At 41.0% G+C, this 25,505-nt stretch overlaps 1 protein-coding gene across 2 annotated transcripts in view; it reads right to left on the minus strand.

Annotated features, from left to right (window-relative positions):
* The window catches only part of DOCK1 (dedicator of cytokinesis 1), a 702,192-nt gene that overhangs the window by 580,219 nt on the left and 96,468 nt on the right, over positions 1-25,505 (minus strand). The window contains exons 6-14 of one of the 2 annotated variants that reach the window (XM_061635676.1): positions 25,253-25,401; positions 19,407-19,542; positions 18,280-18,437; positions 17,359-17,440; positions 15,755-15,890; positions 5,884-5,956; positions 3,563-3,705; positions 1,972-2,097; positions 241-365 (exon numbers count right to left, since the gene is read on the minus strand). In XM_061635676.1, the coding sequence (XP_061491660.1) occupies positions 241-365; positions 1,972-2,097; positions 3,563-3,705; positions 5,884-5,956; positions 15,755-15,890; positions 17,359-17,440; positions 18,280-18,437; positions 19,407-19,542; positions 25,253-25,401 (1,128 nt within the window). The remainder of the gene's footprint in view (positions 1-240; positions 366-1,971; positions 2,098-3,562; positions 3,706-5,883; positions 5,957-15,754; positions 15,891-17,358; positions 17,441-18,279; positions 18,438-19,406; positions 19,543-25,252; positions 25,402-25,505) is intronic. The other variant, XM_061635677.1, reaches the window with a different exon arrangement.

Consider the following 25,505-nt stretch of genomic DNA (forward strand, 5'->3'; position numbering starts at 1 on the left):
CTGCCAGCTCCTATTCACGAGTACACACATTCACATGTCTTGCTAAGCCATAATTTGAATTACTGTGCCGTGCAAACCAGGTCATTAAATAATGGAGTCAGGAAATGTCAAAATATTTTCTGATGGTCTTCATTAATACTTTACAAATTCTTAATTTGACAGTATTTGACCAGTCAAAAGACCAACACTAAAGAAAACTTTGGAATTAGTATAGGAAATAAACTGTTCCCCATAAAATACCTCCAATTTTTTGCCATCTTCATCATAAACAGATACTGTAACCTCTACATTCTTTGCTGTGGTTTTACTGCCTTTGTCAAAATCTCCTTGAATTAACGTTACATAGATATCGTTACGGACATCACCTAATATGCACAGAAAAAGAAACGAGAAGAGAAATCCCATTAATAAAGTATTTTATTGTCTATCAATAAATAAATAGAAAGCAAATTTAAAAATTTACATGGCTTATAACTTTTTAATTTAACCTACTTTTTGTGTTAGGATTCCTTGTTTTCTATGAGAATTTCAAGAGTATATTTGTGAAGGAGTAGAATTTTTGTTTACTCAAAAGTGTTTTTACTAGACAAATGGTAAATTTTATAAATCAAGACTAAACTTTGAATACATATGCATGCCAGTTTAAAGAATGACAGTTATTCTTTAGATTTCTTTTTTTTTACAATGGATACTCAAAATAACACAAGTTTGGATAAGCTTCAGAAACCCTCATAATCAAGGTCAACACAACATTTTGGTCCTGACAAATCAGCTTTAATCCACATACACAGGTTTTCCCATTCTACTAAATAGATGAATGCCCGCGATACATAACAAACAAAAATCGTTAATGATGCAGCACATTCACAAATAAGAGTTATACCCAAAAGAAAGAACTTAGAATTGGTTCAGAAACTATCTTGATCATAACAAAAGAGGATTGATAGAACTCCTTGCTACACACTGTGTGTTAAGCTTTAACATTCTTGAGAACCGGTAGTCGTTGAATCATGAGTTTTGCCCTTCCTACTTGCCTCGTTCTTGGGCTTGGAAGAAAACTTGTTGAATGTCCTGTTCTCTTCTCTACATTCTACAGGGTTTCCTCAGCATCACTTTCTGCTTACCAATTCCTAATAAACCTGGTCCTATAAAAATCTCCAGATCATCTTCCATCTATTTTTCTGAACAGGTTAAATGTACATTTGTGTCTTGCTTTTTCTATGTCCTATCTCTGCCACTACCTTTACATTTCTGGTTCATTTGGAAGGGCACCTGATTCTGCTGTCACTTGCTGTGTTCATTCCAAGGCCCAGTACTGTAAAAGACACTCAAATGCATACAACTGCTGGGTCCAGCTGGTTGTCTTTCCTAGGATACCTCATGATCAGGATTTATGGCAATAACATTAGTAAAATGTAATGGAAAAGTTGTAATGTTACTTAAATAGTTGATTCTGCCATATATTTTTCTTATAGTTCTGCATTAAAACAGAAAACCAAGCATTACTCAAATAATATTGAGTAAATATTAGCATTTTCTGCAGCAATGTTCACACATCTGTATGCAGTAATGGACAATCTAAGTGTTTGAAAGCCCTTTTGGACATACAAGCAACAGAGCCACTTTTGAAGTCTGCCTTTATTGCTTCATAGATTCATATATAACATACGTTAAAAGCCCATGTAGTAAAAACACACCAGGAATCCAAGTTTTGAAACTAAATGAGCTAGACATTCTACCATCTGTGCAGTTAGTCCACAGTGTTTACAAAAGTGCTACTACATTATTAATATAAATCTGAAAGTAGATTGAAAATACATATTTTTAAGCCAAATCTCCCATAAAGACTATTTTTTAAAATTCAATTCATACTTCCCCTGGAACTACTTCTTATTCACTTTAAAAGGAAAGAACACTAACAACATTTCCAATTTTGTGAATGTATCAGATCAATAATTTATTGAACCTTACCAGGCATAATAATCTCAGGAAACCCCATTTTCCGAGCCACAGCTGTGGTCCTATCAACTAAGTGAGGGAATTCTTTTCTTATCTGATGAATATCTCCTGGAAGAAGTTTCAGTGTCACCCACAAACCTGTAACATTAAGTACAAAGTATTAGTTAGAAAATCTACTCTACTGAATTATTATTTTTTAAGTCCCAGACATTTTCTTAATTTTCAATAGTAATAAGCTGACAAAATATCTAACAATGTAATACTTTGTCTGATTCAGCAGGGCTTAACTTGTAAAGCATCCTGTTTATCATAGTGGCCATCCAGATGTCTCTGGGAAGTCCATAAGCAGGACATGAGCGCAAAGCACTTTCCCACTTATGACTACCAGCAACTGGTGCTCAAGAGGCAAACCACCTCAGACTATGGAAGAAATGTAGAACTTGCAGCCACTGACAGTTTTATCCCCCATGTATTTGCTAAAGCCATCTAAATTGGTGGCCATCACCATATACTGTTGTGGAAGTAAAAAAGCTAGGCCTTAACTTTGGTTCAGATTTGTGAGTGCAAAGAATGACGGGTCAGTCTGACGTTCTCTCCAAACAGCTGTTTGAACTTTGCTCCCAAAATAAAGGTGCTTCTAAAGAGTCTGATCTAAAAACAATGTGAAACTTTGTTTTCTTCCACATTGTGGAAGCAAATTCCAAAGTTTATACACTATGTGAAAACAAACTTCCTTTTCTCTCCCTCTCCTGAATCTCCCATCAGATGACCCCATGTTCTCATATTATGAAAGAGACAGGAAAGTTGGCACTCTTGAAACAAATATCACCATTTGTTTACAGCAGGGGTTGGGTTACTGTTTTCAGCCTATAGGCCATACTCATTCACAAGCAAACTTCCAGAGGCCACATGCCGGTGGTGGGTGGGGTAAGAGACAAAAAAGGGAAGAGCAACAGATGTGATTATTATCTTTATACATCAGGCTATGTTCAAGCTACGCAAGTAGGGTCTTACACACAAGCACATACCTCTACCTTCCTCTTCATCCTCCATCCAGGCAAGAAAGAGGCATTATAATTCCAGCCAGGGAAATCCACACCAGGAGGATGCAGAGCAGGGCCAATGAGGGGGGCAGCCTGGGAAGGTCCTGAGGGGTCATGGCCCACAGTTCCCCACCACTGGTTCTTAGGCTTAAAAACTAAATACCATGTAATTGCTAAGAACAGGAGTAGACAACTGAAGAGCAAACAAGAACAAAGAGTACTGCAGCATCTCAAAAAGGTTAAGTAGTAAGGCACTGCAAGACTTGCTGCTTTTGATTCAACAGACTTAATACAGCAACTGGATGTTTTCAATATATAATAGTAATATAATATAATTATATAATACAATATAAAATATTGTATTATAATATAGTAGTATACATGGTGATATAGTATAGTTATATAATAGTTGTTTGGTAATATAATATAATAATATAATTGATTGAACACAACTCAATGAATAACCTCCAGAACAATTTTAAAGGCATTAGACAAAAGGAAGCAATTACATCATTACTAAAGTTAACAACGTAAAGTGTAAAGTGAAGCAAAGTACCTACCCTGACCCTTGTGGTTAACTTCTTTAGCAGCAATCACTTTGTTTATTACAGTCTGAAGAAAATCATTCTCCCCCGCCACCCTGGGTGAAAAACGGGATGATATGTTCAACTGCTTGTGTTGAATGGCGTTATCCAATGCTAGCCTGGAGGATGCACATGACGACCAACACCAAAAGGTAACAATGGTTGGGGGACAGAGAACCAGAAGGCACAGTAACATGGAAACAGAAGTATCATATAGTTGACAAAGAGTGTTCATTAGTCAACACAAGACAAAGGATAGGAAAGGGAACAACAGAGACATAAGAAGAAAATAAGGAAAATGTAGATCTAATTAAGAGAAGTAAAGCAACTTATTCCAGAAACACACACCACATCCCAGTTCTATTTTTAGAAGCGTGTAGAATAGACAAGAAATGTCTGAGAAGTTACATATAAAATTTAAAAACACAAAAATGTAAAACATACTATCCCACACAATGCTCAAGACTGGCTTTGAAAGTGACATGAATTAAGTGGCACCTCAATGAGAGTTAACAGAAGGGAAAAGTTACTCTGCACAGACATAGCATAGAGCAGGGGGGAAATAGAGAGAACTCATGAAACATGCTTCCTATGGCTGAACAATATGAAAATACTGAAGTTATAAATGAAATTCAGTATTTAGAAAAATCACATCTACTACATCATAGCACCATGTGACAGCCATTGTGTTTGTATTCATTTCACTGGCAACCAATAACCAGGATATGAAAAGAAAAATGCCAAGTGGCACAAGAAAAGCACAGCACGAAATGAGAAAGAAAAAAACTGCCTCACATACTCAGCTCTTAAGTCAACATTGGGAATGACAATGCTATTCATCAAAAGTGTGCATGTTACTCATCCTGATGCAGTTTTTCTGAAGAATATTTTAATTTACTATAGGAGAGGAGAGGGAAAAAAGAAGAGAACCTTGGCTCATGTTATTGTGCATCCTTTCAACATTCTGATTTACAAATACTACTATAAATCAGATTTAATGGAGCAAGAAACTTGTAAGCATTTCATTAATATCTTTTTTCACCCATAAATATGAATTTTCAGTGTTTATCTCCCAAACTAAACACTTGCCACAGCATAATTTGTAACAATCACAAAACATTAATGGAAAGTACTCTTCTTCAAAAGCTTCCAGACTCCTTGAACTACCTAGCTTCATTTTAACCTGCAAGCTTTACCTTATTATTAATCACAATTACTATAAAAACACAAATTTGTAAGACACAGACCATAAGGCATATAAATATAGTTACCATTTATTAATCCAGCCACTGAAAAGTATTTCTAACATTCTCTCTGCACTTTTGGCCAGGTTTCCCTGCAAGCTTCATTTTTCTTACATTTACTGCCTTTATCTTTTTATTTAAGCAGCATGTACTACTAGAAATACATCTGATTTACAACCTGCTTAAGCAAACACTGCCCACACAATTCATAATAACTGCCCACATTGGGCATTTTTTGGGACTTAGTAAAATGCCAAACAGCATTCAACTGTAAACTTATGGAAAGTCCCAAAACAGAAACACCATTTCTCACACTGTGCTACCAAGATTCTGGATCATTGCCCTTAATTAGTTCCAGAAAATAGAATATATTTCAGTACCCATGGCTGATCAGTGCTCTCACATTTCCACCACACAATCTGGGAAAGTCATGTTCATTAGCATATCTTCCGTTTAAATCTCTTATTCAGGCCTTTACTCCAATCCAGACATTTCTGTGCACGAATCTCTTGCGTATTTAAGGGTTCCCATTTTTTTCAGTGGAGTTGACTAATCCACATTCACAGCCCCTTTCTTTCATCCTCTGAAATGGAGAGGAAGCTCTACAGCTAATCAGAGCTCCCATTTCCAGAACAGAGATGAGGACAGACTTTGAGTGCCTGCTATTCAAAGTTAAAAGTTCCATTAGCTGCACATAAACTCTTAAAATAACTATCTGAATTTTATCCAGGGATAGCAGCAACAATTGCTTACATATGGACTGTACAGGTCAGGTATTCATCCAATATGCCCTCATAGCACAGTGCATATGCTGCATGTGATAGCAAAATGTTATACAGAAGTTCAAAGTTGACTCTTGTATTTTAATCAGATTAATTTCTTTAACAAAATAGGCAAAAAATAAGTGATTGATTGCTAATTTGGGGTAATACCCAAATATCATAGTTGCTATACACAGTGTTATTCTTTCTGTTTCTAATCTGGAGAGTCATGTTGCACAATATATTGCTAAAAATCACCTCTGACATTACTACTTCATCACTTTCTACTTACGACTGAAATGGAATGAAGTGTTGCTTGTCCTCATCATCTACTTTCCCATTAATTATGTCAGTTACATCCATTACTGAAATCAAAAAGAAACAGGTGTCATTAAAGTGAGATCAACATCTAAAAGAAATAAGACATAAAGATATCTTTGTGCTTCATTACAGACAGTTTGGAACTGTTTGACAGCAAAACATATTCTTATGTACAAAGATAGCCTTGCTATATTCACATCAGTGAAAAAAGCAGAATCTTCTGAAGCTAATAATGGGTATGTATTTGTGTGTCACACATTGAAAAATGGAAATTTTACTCACCGTGAATTTCTATTTGTAGATAGTGCTGGAGGACATTCCTCAGTAGATAGTGCTGGAGGACATTCCTCAGTAGGGATGACTCCTCCTACTGGTCGTGACAGGCAGGGTCTCTAAGCTTCTTTGTAGCCACTCCTGGGGGAGGAGTCGTCCCTCTCTCCAGACTGAACTGACAGAGCCAGGAACACCCCTCAGGCCCCAAATCCACAGCCTTGTAGACGTCCCCCAAGTGGAGGCCTAAACCAGGAGATAGCTGAAGAAAGATGGCAGACCAGCATGGAACCGATGTGCCGGAGTACAGAACACACATGAAGGGAGACACACCATACTAAACAACGTGTGCGAATGTAAGGCACTGGCAGAAGCCCTAACTCCCCCACTCCCCCTCCCGCTCCAGAAGGTTGGCGCAGAGGAATGAGAGGTGGGTGGAATGTCCTCCAGCACTATCTACAAATAGAAATTCACGGTGAGTAAAATTTCCATTTTTGCTAGATAGTGCTGGAGGACATTCCTCAGTAGGGATATGACACAGCAGTTTACTAGGACTCTAGTCCTCTAGTCCTCTAGATTCCTCTAGCTGGGAGGCAACACCTTCTGGAGCACCTTCCTGCCAAAGGCAGCATCGGCTGATGAAAATGAGTCTATTTTATAGTGCCTGATGAAAGTGTGTGGAGAAGCCCATGTAGCCACCCTACAGATATCCATTATGGGGAACCCCCCTTTAAACGCTGCTGAAGCCGCCACCCCCCTAATTGAGTGTGCCGTGGTACCCAATGGAGGTTCCTTACCCAGAGTTTCATATGCGTGAGCTATAGCCGCTCTGAGCCAGCGCAAGATAGAGTTGGTTGTCACCTTACACCCCTTTGATTTCCCAAAGAAAGCCACGAAGAGGGCCTCAGACCTCCTGAACTCCAAGGTACGATCCAGGTAGAAATGAAGGGCCCTCCTCACATCTAGTGAATGCCACCTATGTTCCTGGGGACAGGAAGGAGCGGGGCAGAATGAAGGGAGGACCACTTCCTACGACCTATGGAAAACAAAATTGATTTTAGGTAGGAATGCTGGGTCTGGTCGGAGTACCACCTTGTCCTGGTGGAAAATGCACAGCTGAGGATCCGAAGATAATGCCCCCAACTCAGAAACTCTGCGTGCCGATGTAATGGAAACCAGAAAAACTGTTTTGAATGATAAGAGGTTCAGGGGGCAAGTAGCCATTGGTTCAAATGGTGGACCCGTCAACACCGTCAGCACCCAGGTAAGGTTCCAGTTTGGAAACCTGTGAACCATTGGTGGGGAGACCAGCGTCACCCCTCTTAGAAAACGTTTAAGGAATGGGTTGGAGGAAAGCGGGGGGGCCCCCAGGCAGAACAGAATGCTACTAAGAGTCGCAGTTTGTCTCTTGAGGGTGGCTGCGCTCAGACCCTTATCGAGACCCGACTGTAGGAACCCTAGGGGACCTCCGACGTCTCGAGACCAAGGTTCCACTGTATTGGCAGAGCACCAGGAGAGGAACACCTTCCATGTGGACGAGTAAACCCGGTTCGTGGACTGTCTACGCGATGCCAGTAGCGTATCTAGCACTTTCCCCTTAAAGCCCTTAGCACTCAACCACAACCGCTCAGTCTCCAAACTGTCAGCTGGAACAACTCTGGACGGGGGTGGCAGATTGGTCCCTGAATCAGAAGATCCGTTCGAGAGGGAACCCGCCAAGGTGTCTCGACTGACATGTTCAGTAAGTCCAGAAACCAGGGACGTCGAGGCCAATAGGGCGTCACTATAATGATTTCCGCCTGCAAAGTCCGAACCCGCTGGATCGTGCGTTGTATCAGCCCAAACGGAGGGAAAGCGTATAGGAGGCCTTTTGGCCATGGCGTGACTAGTGCGTTTGTGCCCTGAGCCTGATGACATGGATGTCTTGTTAAGAACTGGCGTAACTGTGTGTTTGCGGGCGTTGCAAAGAGATCCACTACTGGTTCTCCCCACCTGCGCACCACCTGTTGGAAAACGTCTGGGTTGAGTTGCCATTCTTTTTTTTTTTTTTTTTTTTCAATAATTTTTATTCAGATTTTCATAAAACATACAAGACAAAATCATAAAACATTCAAAGACAAAAAACAAAATCAAAAATAGTTAAACAAAAAGAAAAAAAGAAAAGAAGAAAAAAAAAAAAAAAAATAAAAAATAAAGAGTAAAATATTGACTTCCCATTTGTCAAAGATCAAATCAGTTATAAGTCTATAATATATAGCAATCCTGTCTCTTAAGTCATATTATAAAATCACTTTCCTCCAGTAGTTATCTTACTTAATCATCAAATCTCATAAACATTACTTTATTCTTTCCACAAAAAGTCAAAGAGAGGTTTCAATTCTTTAAGAAATATATCTATCAATTTTTTTTTTCCAGATAAGCATATCGATTAATCCATCTCATTACTAATTATGATAATCTTATTGTCATAACCATAGTCAAAATAAACATTTCAATTAATCCATCACATCAGAATCTGTTAGGTTCAGTAATTTCAGTAGCCATTGTTCTATTATCTCTATTAGTTCCATTTTCCATCTTCCATCTTCAGTAGTCTTGTTAAGTCCAGTAATTTCAATATCCAATCTTCCATTATCAGTATTCCATAATAATCTTGCTGTCAAAGCCATAGTCATATAATAAGAGTCTGATGGGAATTACCTCTATCCCAAATATTTTCTTGCCATCCATTCTGAATAAGTTGCTGAAATACTGCTGTAAAATCATATCTCTGTTCTTTTTTTCAAAATACACTGGGTCATCTCTTAAAAGTTTTTCCATTGTCACATGGCTGCAGTTAATTCCATAGATTTTCTCTATATTGGGCTCCATCACATCATTCCAGTCCAGAAGATAATCCATGCCATTGATAACTTTATCTCTAGAATCTTCATTAATTTCTTCAGAGATAACATTGAGTTCCAAACAATAGATTTTATTTCTAAAGTCCATAGACTCCAAATCTTGTTCCTGTTCCACATTTGTTCCAATCTCCGGGATCTCCTCTCTCACAGGGACCCCTATTCCAGTCTCCAGGGTCTCCTCTCTCACAGGGACCCCTATTCCAATCTCCGGGGTCTCCTCTCTCACAGGGACCCCTTCCAGGGTCACCTCTCTCACAGGGACCCTTATATCTTTAATCTCCTGCTTCATTTTACTCAATTCAATTTTCGTTATCTCAATCTCATTCATTATTCTCTGAAACATAGTTATTTCCAGATTCTCAGCCACTTTCTTAATTGCCATTTTAAAAGAAAAATATAGGAAAACCACTTCTTATTTCAGCAACAATTGGGTTAATACTCCAAACTTGGTGACATCACAGTATAAACAGAGCAGACAGCCTTATCTCTCCAATGGTTAAGTAAACAAAATGCAGTTCCCAGGATCGAAGCAATTAATGGCAATCGTCAAGAAACAGATTCGTCAAAATAAAATAGACCAAAAAGAGAGTAGTCTCAAAACAGTATAATATTTTTCAAAATAAAAATCTGGAATAGAAATCCCTCTTCTGTGTGTATCTTTAGAATGCAAATCCAGGACAGCTTTTTGCAACAAAAACAGAGATAAGCTATTAATTAGTGCGTAGCAGAGAGAAGTTACGGCTCCCCAGTGAGATGTCAAAAACCGATCAATCTGGCAAATCTCTTTTAAACAGCAACAATTTAAGTCAAGTAAAAGAAAAATATAGAAAGAAGGGTGCTTGCCTGTTAGTGCGTTCTCTCTTAGAAGATAAGATGAACGTTCGCTTTAACAGATAGAGCTTGCTGTTGAAAATCCGTCCCACCTTCGTCGGCTGGACCTCGTCCCATAAATTAATGAGATCTGGTCGTCCCAACAAAAATAGGCTTTGAGGTTAATCTCTTCGTTTCTCCCTACCCGGGAGAAGTTTAATCAGTCAAAAAAAAAAGAAAAAACTGACTGATATATCTGAATAAGCTTCTTTTGAGGCAGGAGCCCGTCTCAAAAGCAGGCACAGGCTAAGTCACCCTTCCCGGAAGTCGGTTGAGTTGCCATTCTGTCTCCTTGATAGATGTCCTGCTGAGCCAGTCGGCCACAGAATTGTCGTGCCCGCCTGGTGTTCGGCCTTCATAGAGGCGAGATGCCCCTCCGCCCACTTGAACAGGCACTCTGCCTCGAGTATCAAGCCCTTCGATCTCGTGCCCCCTTGTCTGTTGACATAAGATTTCGCCGACGAGTTGTCGATGCGTATGAGGAGGTGCTTCCCCTTGATCTCCTGGGCGAAGGCCTGAAGGCCCAGTCTGATGACCCGTAACTCCAGTATATTTATATTGAGCTCCGCCTCCGTTGCAGACCATGTCCCCTGAGCTACCTTGAGGCCCAGGTGAGCCCCCCATCCGTACAAACTCGCATCTGAGGTCATGATCATGCGTGGAGGATCTTCCAGGCTGACTCCATGGGTCAACCTCTGAGGTTCCAGCCACCACCGGAGCTCTGCCCATACTGCCGGAGGCACTGAGATCAAGCGTCTGTGACGTAGGACAATTTCTTCCTGGTAGGGCAGAAGGATCTGTTGTAGAGATCTTGAGTGGAACTGAGCCCACTGAACTAGGTCGTATGCCGAGACCAAGGACCCGAGAAGCTGAGCCAGCCTCATCAGGTCCAACGCTGGAACAGTAACTGCTTCCCGAAGCAGTAGCTGAAGCTTCAGTGCCCTCTCTTCGGTGAGTTTCATGCGGAAACATTGCATGTCCAGGATCACCCCCAAAAGTGGAATAGTTAGTGATGGGGTTAGCATGCTCTTTTCCAGGTTCACTATGAAGCCCAGCCTTTGGAGCCACAATATGGTGAGATGGGTATCTGTGTGTACCTGGACCCGGGATGGCGCTCTCACCAGAATGTCATCCAGATAGCGGTGCAGGCATATCCCCATTGTTCTGAGATGTGCCACCAGAACCACCAGTACCTTGGTAAAGACCCTAGGTGCTGAGGAAAGGCCGAACGGCAGGGCCCTGTACTGGAAGTGTCTGTTGTCGTACGAAAACCGAAGAAAGCGCATGTGCTGCCTGCGGATTGGAATGTGTAGATATGCCTCTGAGAGGTCCACAGAGGTCAGCCAATCCCCTTTTCTTAGAGCTGCCGTTATGCAGCGAAGGATTTCCATCTTGAAATGCTTCTTGGCCACCCACCTGTTGATCCATTTGAGATCCAAAATAGCCCTTGTGTCGCCGTTCTTTTTGTCGACTAAGAAAAAAATTGAATATACCCCTGATTTCCTCTCCGAGGGAACTACTGGCTCTATTGCCCGGATGTCCAGCAGGTGTTGAATGGCTTCCAGGTAGCGCAAGTGCTTCTCCGGCCTTCGAGACCTTGGTGTGGGGCAGAAACGGTCATGTGGAATGTGACGTAACTCTATGGCATATCCCATGGAAACCGTGTCCAGTACCCATTTGTCTGAGGTGATGCCTCTCCAGCGGTGGGCAAACCCTAGAAGCCGTGCTCCCACTCCGCGAGAGACCTCTGGTGGCCGCCAGTCAGGAGGAAGATCCCTTTGGGGCTCCCCTCTGGTTCCTCCGTGAGGAGAATGGTACACCTCCCGTTTTAATAGAGGAAGCGTGTCCACCCCCTTTGTCTTGTCTGCCCCAGCGAGGCCTGTTGGAGGGCCAGAATCTAAAGGGCTGTTTTGAGGGACGAAAAAACTGGTTCTGCCTGCCCTTCCGTTCCTCTCTTTTGGCCATAGGGAGTGTTTTCTTCTTGTCCCTAGTTTCCACCAGGCGGGCCTCTAGAGGCTCCCCCAAATAGCTTGGAATCTGAAAAAGGTAGAGCAGTGAGGTGGGTCTGTGACCCTGAGTCCACAGCCCATTGTCTAAGCCAAATGTTACGTCGAGCCACAGTGGAGGCAGCCATAGAGCGCGCTGCGAACTGTAGGGCATCCATGGATGCATTGGCTGCCAGGGCCGAGGCGTACGCCATTTTCTTTAACCCGTCCTTTACAAATTTTGGAACATCGTCCCGTGCCCCAAATTCTTCAGCCCACATAAAAACCGCTCTGGAGAAAACTGAGGAAGTGGCTGCAGCTCTGAAGCCGACAGCGTCTGCCTCGAAGCTCCTACGAAGGGCCCCTTCGACTCGTTTGTCGCAATGGTCCTTAGGCCCCCCCTCCCCTTCTGTTGGGATCACTGCCAAGCTAGTAAGAGCAGCAATAGGCGGGTCCACGGTGGGAAAATGCAGTCTTGCCATGATCCTGTCCGCAAAAATGTAATGTTTCTTTGCCCACTTGGCAGGTGGCTTTGGTTTGCATGGTGATGACCATTCAGCATCCCACACAACATCAAACGCCTGAGGAAAGGGAACTGAAACCTGTTTATTGTCCATGGAGGGGAAGGCCTTTTTTGCGCCTGCCGAGACTGACTGAGTGGGTGCGTCGTCCCCCACCTCTGCCTCTGGCAGTTGTAGTACTCTGCGGGCCTTGGAAAGGAGCGGCTGAAAAACCTCTGGGGCGAAGAGTCTGGGTTGTGTCTGGGTGACTTCTATTTCCTCACCCGAAAGTTCCCCCTCTTCCCTGTCCTGCTCTAGAAGTTCCTCAGAATCTGACAGAGCACCCTGTAGAGGAGGGACCTGCGTGGGCGACCGTGCCCACACCTGCCGACCCCGGCCCATAGAGGATGAGGGACCTGCATGAGTCTGTGGGTATGATCGCCTTGCAACCCCCCCAACGTGCTGTGACCGGGAGGCTCCTTATCAGCCCTTGGCGTATCCTGCATAAACTCATTGTGTGAAATGCAGGGGGGAGGGGACGAGCCCCCCCACCTCATGGCTTGATATGAGAGGGAAGATGACCTGGAATGGTTGTCTCTTGGAGGTGAGCTGCCATGCCCGTCCTCCCTACTGGACCCTGTAGAGGAGGACAAGCACCTCCGCTTTCCCCTGTGGGAGCGCTTCCTCGAGTGTTTGCGCTTCTTACTTTTACACACGTGTGAAAGAGAGCCACTGACTTCAGAAGCGATGAGCTCTTTAACCCAGGTCATAAATTTGGGAAACTGAGAGTGGGGGGGGGAAACATCCATACCTTCATCTAGGAGATTCATACCCCTGCTGTCTGCGCTCAGGGACAGAGAAAAGATTGGTTGTTGTGAGTCCTCTAGGTCCCTTGCCTCTCCCGCGAAGCAGGGCTCTTGGCGGGAAGGCGGAGAGGCAGCGGGCGAGGCCATAATATGGCTGCCTTGATTCCCTGACGCTGAGGAAAATGCGCAGGAAGTCAATATTCAGGGCAGCCGCGTGAGCGGGCGCCGCTCAACCCCCTGCTGAGGTGTCCTCCCTCAATGCGGTGAGCCCTTGGTGAAGGGTAGGAGGGGGAGGGGGGGCCAGGAGCCGCGAGCCTGCTGAACACGAGGGTTGCAGAAACGCAGCTCCGCGGAGCGGGGCGAGAGACTCCCGTGCGTGTGGCTGCTGCTTTGTTGTTATTATGCAGCTAACCGCGCTCCGCCCTTCTTCGGCCTCCTTCATCGACGCCTGCGAACCCAGCCGGGTTCGGCCTACTCTCACTAGCCCCGGACCCACGGAATGAGGGGAGGGGAGGGGAAAAGGACAGGCAGAATAAATGAAATGAACATAAGGAAAAGATTTGCACAATAAAAGACACTAAGAGAATAGAAACCAAAAACTAAAGAAAGCTCTAGCTAGAGAGGAGAGATTAACTCCAGAACTTCACTGACTGCAGGCAGGGCCTGTCTGGAGAGAGGGACGACTCCTCCCCCAGGAGTGGCTACAAAGAAGCTTAGAGACCCTGCCTGTCACGACCAGTAGGAGGAGTCATCCCTACTGAGGAATGTCCTCCAGCACTATCTAGCAAATATGTTACAGTTAATAGCCTACTTCACTGCTGTATAAATTCACACTTCTATGGCAGATGCTGTAAGACTAAAGAGAGTAATGGATCTCAGAAAGAAACTTACTTTATTTTTGTTTTTATCTCATTTAGGTATGTTCTGCTGTGGACACATTTCAGAATGTCCATGTGGCACATTTCAGAATGTACTTCAAGAACTAATTTGGCACTTGAAATAGCCACTGCCAAGCCTTCTAGCTTGTTTATTTAAAATACTTACATGCTGCACGTCTGTTAAAAAATTTCACAGCAACTTACAGAAACACAAAATAAACATTAAAATTGACAAAAAAAAATAGAAGCCAGCAGAACCAATACAACCATTTGTTAAGACCAGGCTCAGTGACATGCTGAGAAGATGGGGGGTGAATTTAGTTCAACAAGGCAATTTGCACCAAGAATGAAACAGATATCCAAGCCCTACGAAAAGGAAAAAGATGCTTCTTAGTGGGATATGTTGGGGCACATCACATGGCAGCTTGCCATGGATTGGTACCATAGCACCAAGAGCAAAAGTCTCTGGAAAGTTTTCCTAACAGACATCATTATAATCAAGCTAGAAACAACAATACACCACATATGCCTGTCCAGCAATGCCCATCAGCTGCATGGACCTGGGTGGTATATCCTGCTTAAGCATACAGCAGAGATCCAATGCACTAAAACAGTTATCCATGCCTTGAAATCAGAGCCATAATTTTGAGTATCAACATATTCTCCCCAAGCAAAGTGCTTAACTTCATAATCCATCTTTTTTCAACTACTCCAGACTGGAACCGCAATAATAGAAACAAATTCAGTCTAGTTCTTCAACTTGGTGCCTAAAGAACTAGGATCAAGTCTAGCTTTTTGGATAACAGTAGTAAAGTAAAATTGGATCTACACATTCCAAGGTGATTCATTTTACAGAAAGAAGGAAGACGTGTGTTAAAAGCTAAATGAATTCACATTATTTTTCTGGCATTAAAAATGACACTATGGAACTAAGTAATGGAGCCATGCAGCCCAAGGAAGACTTTAAAAGCTTCCTAGTACAGTAGTAAGCAGTTAAACAAATATTGAATCTACTGCCAAGACAAGATTCCACATGTAACCCTGCAGTGGGAAAATAAATCCATCCTAAGAAAGTTAACAAAAGAGCATGGTATTTCTTCAATCTAATCCAGGGATAGCCAAACTACTGCCCTTCAGATGTTGTTGAACTACAGTCCCCATCATTCCTGATCGTGAGCCATCCTGACTGGGGCTGATGGGAATTAGTCCAGCAATATCCACCATGTTGGGTATCCCAGGTCTAGTTAATATCACACGATGATTCAGCTCTACATCCCTGTTAATGCTACACGTCGTTCTTGAGAATCCTTACCTAGGTTCATAGCACATCATTTCTCCACCCTTCCCCTTCCATTCTGGGAAATTAGCACTTTAGATTTATTCAGCAAGTATGTTTGGTATAGCCACCTATTACACCAGTGCTCTTCTGCAGCAAATGTGTAAAATGTGGACACATACACAGTCCTTAGCAAAATACACATTACCTAGGCATAAAATTCAATAAAAACAGCAAAGAGACTAAATAATTATTCTGAGAACTTCAATATGCCAAGTCAGCAGTCTTTCAATACCAAACAGCTACTCTTACTTGCAGCACATTCTGGGAGTGTACCTAGAATGAATGGATTACCTGCTACACCAAAAGGTCGCCGGAGCCCAGAGGTTAGCTTTCTTGTGTTGTTGTCTCTTAGTTCCATTCTGCCTACTCGAACGATCTGACAGACAAAACTGACTTTTTCTCTTTTCAGGTCTTTGCTGCCAAGGTCCTAGAAATATCAAGTTTTCATACATTTACAAACTGCATTCACATTTCTACCACAGAGCACACAAGAAAGAAAGAAGATGATTTGCTATTTAGCCTTTTCAGATGCCATCCCTTCAACCTTAAATGTTATCTGTATGACAAAAAAGTTTCATAATGATCAAGGGATACATTTACATGGAAATTTTAAAAATACAGAATCCTGAACAATTTTTACTAGTTTAAAAATATATTTCCTACACAACTATCAAGAGGATTCAAAATTGGTTAATATGATTTTTTTAAGTACAGAAGCACCAATTATTATATTACCCTAAACAGTGAAAGAAGTTTGTACAGCATGTGTCAGAATTGAGCTAAAGCCGCAGGAAAGTCCATGTGGATTCAAAGAGCATGAGCCAAAAGCATATGAATTAGTGCCTATGGCACATATTGGGTCAATTAAAGCCCTGTTCATGTATTTCTCAAGTGTAGGGCATTAAGCGTGTACAGCAAAGGACGGAAACCTTTGTTTTAGTCCAGATGCCCCATTTCCTCAAGAGCAACATTCTCAGCCCTACATACCAGTGGTGGGCAGGGCCAGAGGGAAAAGTGGACAGGGCAAAGGAGACTTACCTTTGTACTGCAGGCTACACTCACACCCCTCTATCTTCCATTAAGGCAAGTATTATCACAATTCAAGGACACATTCCAGCTAAGCAAAAGCACTTGATGAGGGCACAGAGCAGGGCCAATGGGGTATGTGGCCTGGGGAGAGTCCAGAGGGCCAGATGGAGCAGCCTGAAAGGCCACATTTGGCTTCTGGGCCTGGGGTTCCCTATCCATGGTGTAGAATAAGAAGTGGGGCCACACTTTTAGCTCCAAGGTTGCATTTTCCCCCTGTGCTGTGTGTGGTTGTGTGAGCAGAAAGCTCCTGCTGACCTGATTATCCATGTGTCCCATGTTGGGCTCTTTACTTATATAATTACGCATAACACATGGTTACTGGGGGAGAGGGGGAAAGCCATGTCACAGCAGGGCTAAAAGCACAGCTTTGCTCCTTTTCTACATGCTTATGCTCTACACACAGATAATGCATGAATAGGGGTTCTGTCTTCTCCCAACCCAGCTCCATTCCTTGAAGGTACTTGGAAGGAAATCCACACAGATTTCTGCACTGACCTGAGGCTGGTGTGCAGGGTAGGGGCAGGGAGACCTTGGCAGGAACATAGAAAGCTGTGCTATACCAAGTCAGACTGTCGGCAGATCTGGCTCAATAGTGCCCACACTGGTGGGCAACAGATCTCAAGTGTGTCATGCGAGAGTCTTTCCCAGCACTAAGGATGCACAGGATTGACCCTGAGCCCTTTTGTAGGCAAAACATGTACCCTGTCACTGAGCTATGGCCTTCCCCCCAGTGGTCCCATGTTGCCTTGCAAAATATTGAAGCAACAGGATTCCTCAAATGTTGTGGATATAAAAAGAAAATTTACCGTGAAGACTGCTCGAAGATTATGTAATCTATCTATGTCTTTTGGAAGACCAGAACTTGACCACCTCACCAGATAATTCTCACTATGAAAACAAACGTAGTATTTTATCAATTGCATCTCAATTTCAATTTTGCAAGCAAAACCTAAAAATGTCACACTACAACATATTAAAATCTATATTTAAACAAGTACACAGAAATTCTATCCAATGAACGATATTAAAATGGATTTTCCTTAGACAACAATAGTTTGTATGCATATACATATCAAATCAAAGCAGTAATAGAAAATAGAAAAACACAGATTTGCTTTCTTTTAGCTTCCATTTAGGCTGCAGAAGAAATGCGCTCTGGGAGAGTAAGGAGAATCCTGATGGATTTTTCCCCTGAGGCATCACCAAAAAGGGCATGTTATGTGAAAGCTGAAAGAATTTAAATAGGCTTCTGAAGTTCAAGGTTTATATTCACAGTGCCACTTTTCCAGATGCTACTTGTCAAAATGAAAGCACTGGGCCCATTTATACTTGTAAATGTGCCATGCACTTTACAGCCTTCTTTGCAATCCTCGAAATATATATGTGAAGTTCGTCACTGTAATTCCCACTTCAAAAGATAGGGGAGATTAAAAAATGTGAAAAATTCACAAAAGGAGTGCTTTTTGGGATTGAGAGGAGAGCAGAGCAGTGAATATGTATCTTTGGTACCCAAACGCTTTAATATCACATTTTTTACATCTTAAGTTTAAAAAACTGTAAACTTCAAGAAGATATGTTTCTCTGTAATGTACAAATCAGTCTATTTTTAAACAATGGAAAGAACCTATATTTGCATGGCCAGCCCTATGCATTTGGAATCAGGCAGTCTCCAAAATTAAATCTAAACATTAACAAAAACACACAAACCAGTCCCATAAAACACTGACCTGATAAACTTGTATTCTAAAGGATCATACAAAGACATAAGGACTTCAGCATCTTCTCCAATTTTGCAGACAACATTTTTCAGGTTTACAAATAAGGCAAATGAAGGCGTTGCAGCAAACTTGGCTTGCCTACTAATGTCAAGATTCTGCTTTTGAGACTAAAACAAGGGAGAATTTTTTTTAAGTTTATGGAATACTGTGACTAATGCAGAACAAACTGACAACAGTGATACAAACAGTTACATAAATCTGACCTTGACAATATCTGTGTATTTGGTTCCCACTCTGTAGCTCACTAATCTGCTCCCTATCCACCCTCACTCCATCCATCCCTTCTGTATCATAGGAAACACACACTAGGTAGAAAAGTGATGGGAGGGAGGAGGAAAGAGAATGAAAAGGAAGGGGTGTGTAGTACAGACATAGAGGTGGCAGAGCTGCCTTTCTTGATCATTTTCAACCAGGACATCTTTGGAAGCAAGCTGCATATGCTGTGGCTGCTACATACCCTCTCTCTTTTGGTTACAAACAGTAGTCTCCCAGATCTAAAAGGGTTCAGAGAAATAGCCAGGGTAGCGCAGCAAGGCTGACAGAGTGACAAATGAAGGATCAATTCAGCAATTTGACTTGCTCCAGGCATGCAGACCAGTGGCAAGTGTGCAACCTCTAAATAAAACCTTGGAAGATACAAATTTATTATTTATGAGTTGTAGTTAACTATCCTACTCAGAGTAGACCCACTGAAATAAATGAACCAAGTCAGCCATGTCTATTAACTTTAATGGGTGTAACCTGAGTAGGACCAGAGATGTGAAGGCCCAGAAAAAAAACAGAAAATTTGGGGAGGAAACATGTTTTCCCCCAAACCTTCACATCTCTAAGTTGGGCTAGCAATGAATACCACCCTATGACTGAGACTTAAAAGCTGCAGTGCAAACTAAAAAGCTCCTTATATTATTTCAAGACTGTAGAGAGGGCCGTAACACCACTGTTAGAAAAAACAAGTGATGTATTTCGGAAAATCTAATCTTGAAAATAATTCACAGACTAAATGTTACGCAAGTCCTTAACATTATTTATACTTTTCATAATATAAACAATGGAAAAGTATACATTTTGTATCTTACTTTTTCTTCCAGCAGTCTTTCCTCCACTTGCTTGGAAGCTATTTCATGAGCTCTGAAAAGGCTGATGGTGCTGGTTTGTTCTGGATCCAATATATTACCATCTTCATCCCTTACGACTAGGTCTAAATCAAGAATTCTGCATGAAAAGGAATATAACAGCACCCCATGGTCAATATAACATCTCCTCACTCTTCAAGCAAGATCACTTTGCCAGGCTTTTGTGTATGCGTGTGCACACAATAAACCAGTTTGGTGCCTTAAAATTCTCTGGTTCTACAGACAAAGCCACAAAGGCATTCTGAAACTGTACAGTTTAATCCGAGATCAGAATCTAACCATTTAGAAAAGCAGAGGGTGAATTCAAAGCACTTTTCCATATCTATAAAATCTGTCTAGAATAAAGACTAGTGGAGTTAGCTGCCTCTGAAGCACTGGAAGTACAGAGTAGGAAAAAGGAAAAAAGGAAAGCATATTAAAATTCATCTTCATACATTTCCTGTCTTCGAGAACTTCCAAAAGGAAGAGGAAACATTCTCCTTCCACTGAGTATTGCTATGTGACAGGAAGAGGTTTTCAGGCCTGGCCAGAGAAAAGCACAAACTCCTAACTGGACTCTGGTTACTAAGAAATCAATATGAAAAACTTTCAGCTCTGCACCTACTTAATAGCTTCCCAAATTCCCACAAAAGAAGGGCAACTAAGCAGAGAAAAACTTCTAAAATGATAAGACCGTAAGATGGAAAGTCATAGAAAAAATCCTAAATTCTTCATTAAATTATCACTTCATATAACTGATGAGCAAAAAGATTTATCAAATGCTTCTAAATTGTTTGAAGTGTTCTTAATAATAATTGTAGAATCTTTCCAATAGCCAGTGAACACTACTTCTTTTAAAACCTCAAGCCCAACACCAATTATATCTTTCATAAATATTTCGCATTGGTTTCAGAAAATAAATAAATAAAAGCTATTTTTACAATATTTCAGAGGGGAAACAAGTTGTTCTGTGAAGTCATGGGGCATTTACTGAAAAGACGTCAAAGAAATGTTTATATCTGGAGTTATCTGATCTGAAATAGTTGTTTTTGTTTCATTAAAGGAAAAGCAAAATTGCATTCTTTTATAGCATGTATTTTATTCAGCAATCTAAACTCAGTTCTCTTCCAACTACAGACAGAAAATTGCAATCATTTAATAAGTCCATCAAAACAACAATGAATAAATATGCAATACAAGAAGTCCTATAATGTCTGAGCATTTAGCATTTCAACAATGGATTATAAATGTTCTATGACATGGTGTGAATGGGTTTTTTTAATAGCCATTTATGTCAATTAGGATGTAAATGCAACAACAATTTCAGCAGTATATAAAGCTGATTTCCCAGAAGGCGATCATGCCATTAATCCCAACAATACTTAAAAAACCTGAAAGGAAAAAAAACTCAGTTGCCACTCTACCTTTAACAAAATATTTGTACAACTACAGCTTTTCAAATATTCAAGAATCCCACAGTACAATGTTTCCAAAACTTCTGCATTGAGAAAACCCTTTCTCCATCAGCTTGTCTACAAATGAACCTTTCCACATCTTTTAGAGAACCCAGCCAGAGGATTCTGTGGCATGTTCTAAAACTTTCAGTTCACATGATGTACTGGCCAGGCCTGTTAGAACCACTGCTTCCTGCCATGATTTGAGAATGTTCCTAGAATGCATCCCACAGTCTCCCGCTCATGCATATTGCTAAAACAGACCTAAAGTTGAGACAAGTTGTATATGAAGAAAGCATGTCTACTGACAATCGCATTGTAGATGCCTGACAAACTTCAAATTTACTGGAACACAGTTTCCACTACATTTCAAAGTTTCTAATTTTGGATATTAAGAAACGGAATTTAATTTTCTACTAAATTGCCAGAAGTTAAGTGTAGCCGGACTTCAAATGTCTAAAGGAATCTATTTAGAGCCACCTTATCCAAGGTGGCATTTCCTAGTTAATTACTGCAATTGGGATTTAAACCAATTACTTGGTGAGAAGAATAATCTTTAGCACAAATGTTACAAAATTAAATCAGCAATACTTCAACTTCAAATACTGCAAACATCCTTCACAATTAACAACTTCAACACACAAAAGATTCTCAACTAATTTCCTTAGACATTACTTTTTCAGAGTTTAGCTAGAGAACGAGTGCATACTAAAAAAGGGAATAGTGGAATTTCCTTTTGCTTCATCATCAGGAGGAAGATTATTTCCCCAAAAGCATTCATACATTATAGTATACATATTTTTTCTTAATTTATATTAGTCACATTCAAAAAGAGAAAATGAAGGAGCCGTCAAACATAACATGTTTCACACAAATAACTGATGTTGAAATTAACTAATAACTTTGGGAAAGCGCTTATAATGCATATAGTTATACAAGATTAATTTCTGTTAAAAGCTTTTTTGCTTGTAATTCCCATTTGCTTCAAAACAAATTCCCTGAGAAGTTAGTTTGTGTTGTCTTAGAACAACTATTTCATATTTGCTGCTAAATCTGTGTGTGTATACACATACATACATACACACACACACATATATACGCATGCGCATACACACAAATATATACATATACACATACACATATACATAAACACATAAACAATCTCAAGGCTGTTGTGCTCCTTCATAAACAGAGGCGAGATTACATTCCAGCAGTTTTTTTAGGATAGTATGTAAACTGAAGGTGAGATATACATCTCCAATACTGAGGACGAAGCTTTCTTCCAAAAAAGTTAAGGGTGAGAACAGGCACAAAATGTTAAGCACAGTGGAAATATTTTGAACACAGATTTGCTCTATTCCAAGGCATTTTTTTTCAGAACAGCAAGTGTTCAAACCAATTCCATCATATCAAAAATATTATGTCTATCTTCACCTTAACATTCAGATTCTCTCAGTTCTAAGGTTATAAGAACTTCAAAGGGTGAAAACCAATATAACATTTATATCATAGTAGGGCTGCGTTGGAAGTGCCCTCGTTATGTTTAATATCAACACACATTTCCTCTCAAACTCTGAAAATATCAGCTCTACATATTTGCAAGAGAAGCCAGAAGGATAGGGTACTTCAAGTCTTTTTTTCATATTATATCTGCCTTTGCCTTCAGTATCTTACACTCCTTGAGCAAAGGAAGAATAAATAATGGGCAATTAGTAATACAGTCCTAATGTACATACGGTGCCTTGTAAAAGTAATCAGGCCCCTGACCAATGCTCTCATATTACTGAATGACAAATGGTACATTGTAATTTCATTCTGTATGATATTTTAGTTTGAAAAGCTGAAACTCAAAATCAATTATTGTAAGGTGACATCGGTTTTATGTTGGGAAAAGTTTGTAAGAAACATAAAAAACTGAAACATGTTGCTGGCTTAAGTATTCAACCCCCACACATTAATATTTGGTGGAGCCACCTTTCGCTGCAATAACAGCTTTAAGTCTTTTGGGGTAGGTATGTACCAGCCTTGCACACAAGTGTCGGAGGGATTTTGGCTGAGCCGTCTTGGCAGATTTGCTCCAGGACGTTCAGGTTGGTTGGACATCGCTTGTGGACTGCAATTTTCAAAAAGGGCCACAGATTCTCAATGGGATTCAGTTCAGGACTTTGACTGGGCTACTGTAGGACATTCACTTTTTTGTTCTTGAGCCACTCCAATGTTGCTTTGGCCTTGTGCTTGGGATTATTGTCCTGCTGAAAAGTGAATTTCCTTCCAAGCTTCAGTTTTTTGGTGGACTGAAACAGGTTCTCTTGCAGTATTTCCCTGGATTTTCCTCCATCCATTCTTCCTTCGATTTTAACAAGATGCCCAGTCCCTGCTGATGAGAAGCATCCCCACAGCATGATGCTATCACCACCATACTTCACTGCAGGGATACTGTGTCTCGAGGCATGGGCAGTGTTAGGTTTGTGCCACACATAGCACTTAAATTTTTGGCCAAAAAGCTCTCTCTTGGTCTCATCTGATCACAAAAACTTTCCCACGTCGCTTTCAGATGGTACTTTTTGAGTAACAACTTCTTTCTTGCCACTCTTCCATATAGGCCCGTGTTATGCAGAGCTCTTGATATGGTTGACTGGTGCACCATTACTCCACACCCAGCCACTGAAATCTGCAGCTCCTTCAAAGTGACTGTTGGCATCTCTGTGGCTTCTCTCACAAGTCTACTTCTTGTTTGAATGCTGAGTTTTAAGAGAAGGCCTTTTCTTGGCAGTGCCTGGGTGGTGCGATGCAGCTTCCACTTCCTGATTATTGATCCAACTGTGCTCACTGGGATATCCAAACACTTGGATATTATTTTGTACCCTTTTCCTAATCTATGCATTTGTATTAAATTATCTCTCACTTCTGTAGAATGCTCTTTGGTCTTCATTTTCCTTCAGATCCACAGCCTGACCAATGATCTTTCAACAATGGGGTTTTTATCCTGACAATGTGACAGCAACTTAAATGGTTCACAGGTGGAAGCCAATGGTAAGGTAGCTGTGTCCTTGACAGGGCAATTTCTTTCATCTGTATACACTGGGAGCTTCCACAGCACAGGGGTTGAATACTTATGCATGCAACATGTTTCAGTTTTTTATGTTTCTTACAAGCATTTCCCAACATAAAACCAATGTCACCTTACTATAATTGATTTTGAGTTGCAGTGCTTCAAAATAAAATATAATACAGAATGAAATTACATTGGTCAGGGGTCTGATTACTCTTGCAAGGCACTGTATAATCATATATGCCAACAGCAAACTTAGTTACTGAGTTATAACGGCTACATGACCAAAATGGGGCTACAGAAAAACAAGAAGCAAGACTGGGGGAAACCAAAGGTTTACAGAAGTAGAAATGAATATTTAAAAGGAAAACTAAGGGGGGGGAACCCAAAAAAATCCCAGTAAAGACTGAACATGATCAGTAATCACAGAACATTGTGTCTATCTGTTGGGAAAGGGAGGGTTTGTGGGCACCCCAAAGTAAGGAGGAATGGAAGGGAGTATCCTGAAAAAGGTATGGCCAGGGTGGATTGATTTAAATCAAGGCAATTTACATCACTGATTTAAATCATGATTTAAATCACCAAGAGAAACTCTTGTCACTTATAGTTCTTCACATATTTCTTAAACAATGGGGCAAAACTGATTATCAAAACATGTTAATTTACAACTCAATATAGTATTTTAAAAGGAGGATACACTTTGTGTAATTGTTTAGATAACTCAATTTTTATTAATTTAGGTAATAGTACATAATATTGCCTGTGTCACAGAGCAATCCAAGTCATGGGAAGCCAGCGGGGGGGGGAGGGCTGGTGGAGGAGGAGCCAGTGGGAAGCTCCATGGCATCCACTTGCCTTTCGAGAGCCACCAGGCCAGCTGAAAGGCAGCTCAATCGGGAGCTGCGCATGGCGACTGGGAGGTAAAAGCTGGCTCCGATGAATACTCCTACTGGGGAGTAAACACTCCCCATTGACCGCCATTATAATTATTTACCTATTCCGATCTTTTTGCCCGCTGAACTTTTGGCTGGATCGGGACCTGCAGGAGCTATGTATGTTTGTAATAAGACTAAATTTACTTTTTAATTAATGATGTTTAAAAAATAAAAAAACAATTTAAATTTAAAAATCTGATTTCTTTATTTTTTTAAATCACTGATTTTTATCCACCTTGGGCATGGCTGGCTGACTGGAAGACTGAATGGGAGTACTCCACACTGCAACATTTTGTTGCAGGTCCCACTTATAAATGCTACATACAAAAAAGAAAAAATGCTGCACATTTCAAGGTAGACATCACAAACCTGTTTCCATAGTCAATCTTGGCAGTGACTTTCTTTTTCAGTTCCTTGAGCTCATCCTGGGGTAGGGTTCCAGAAAGTATTTGGGATCTCCATTCAATAAGATCATATATCATGTGCCTTACACTATGGAACATTTCTCTGTTATCTTGCTATAAGAGAGGAAAACAATATGCATTAGTTCTGTTACTAGTCTTCCTTATAGTGGAGCTTCCAGTCAACCAAAGTGATAAAACAATAAGAGAGTTGGAGCTGG

This window comes from Rhineura floridana, chromosome 7 (assembly GCF_030035675.1).
Source record: "Rhineura floridana isolate rRhiFlo1 chromosome 7, rRhiFlo1.hap2, whole genome shotgun sequence".
NCBI lineage: Eukaryota > Metazoa > Chordata > Lepidosauria > Squamata > Rhineuridae > Rhineura > Rhineura floridana.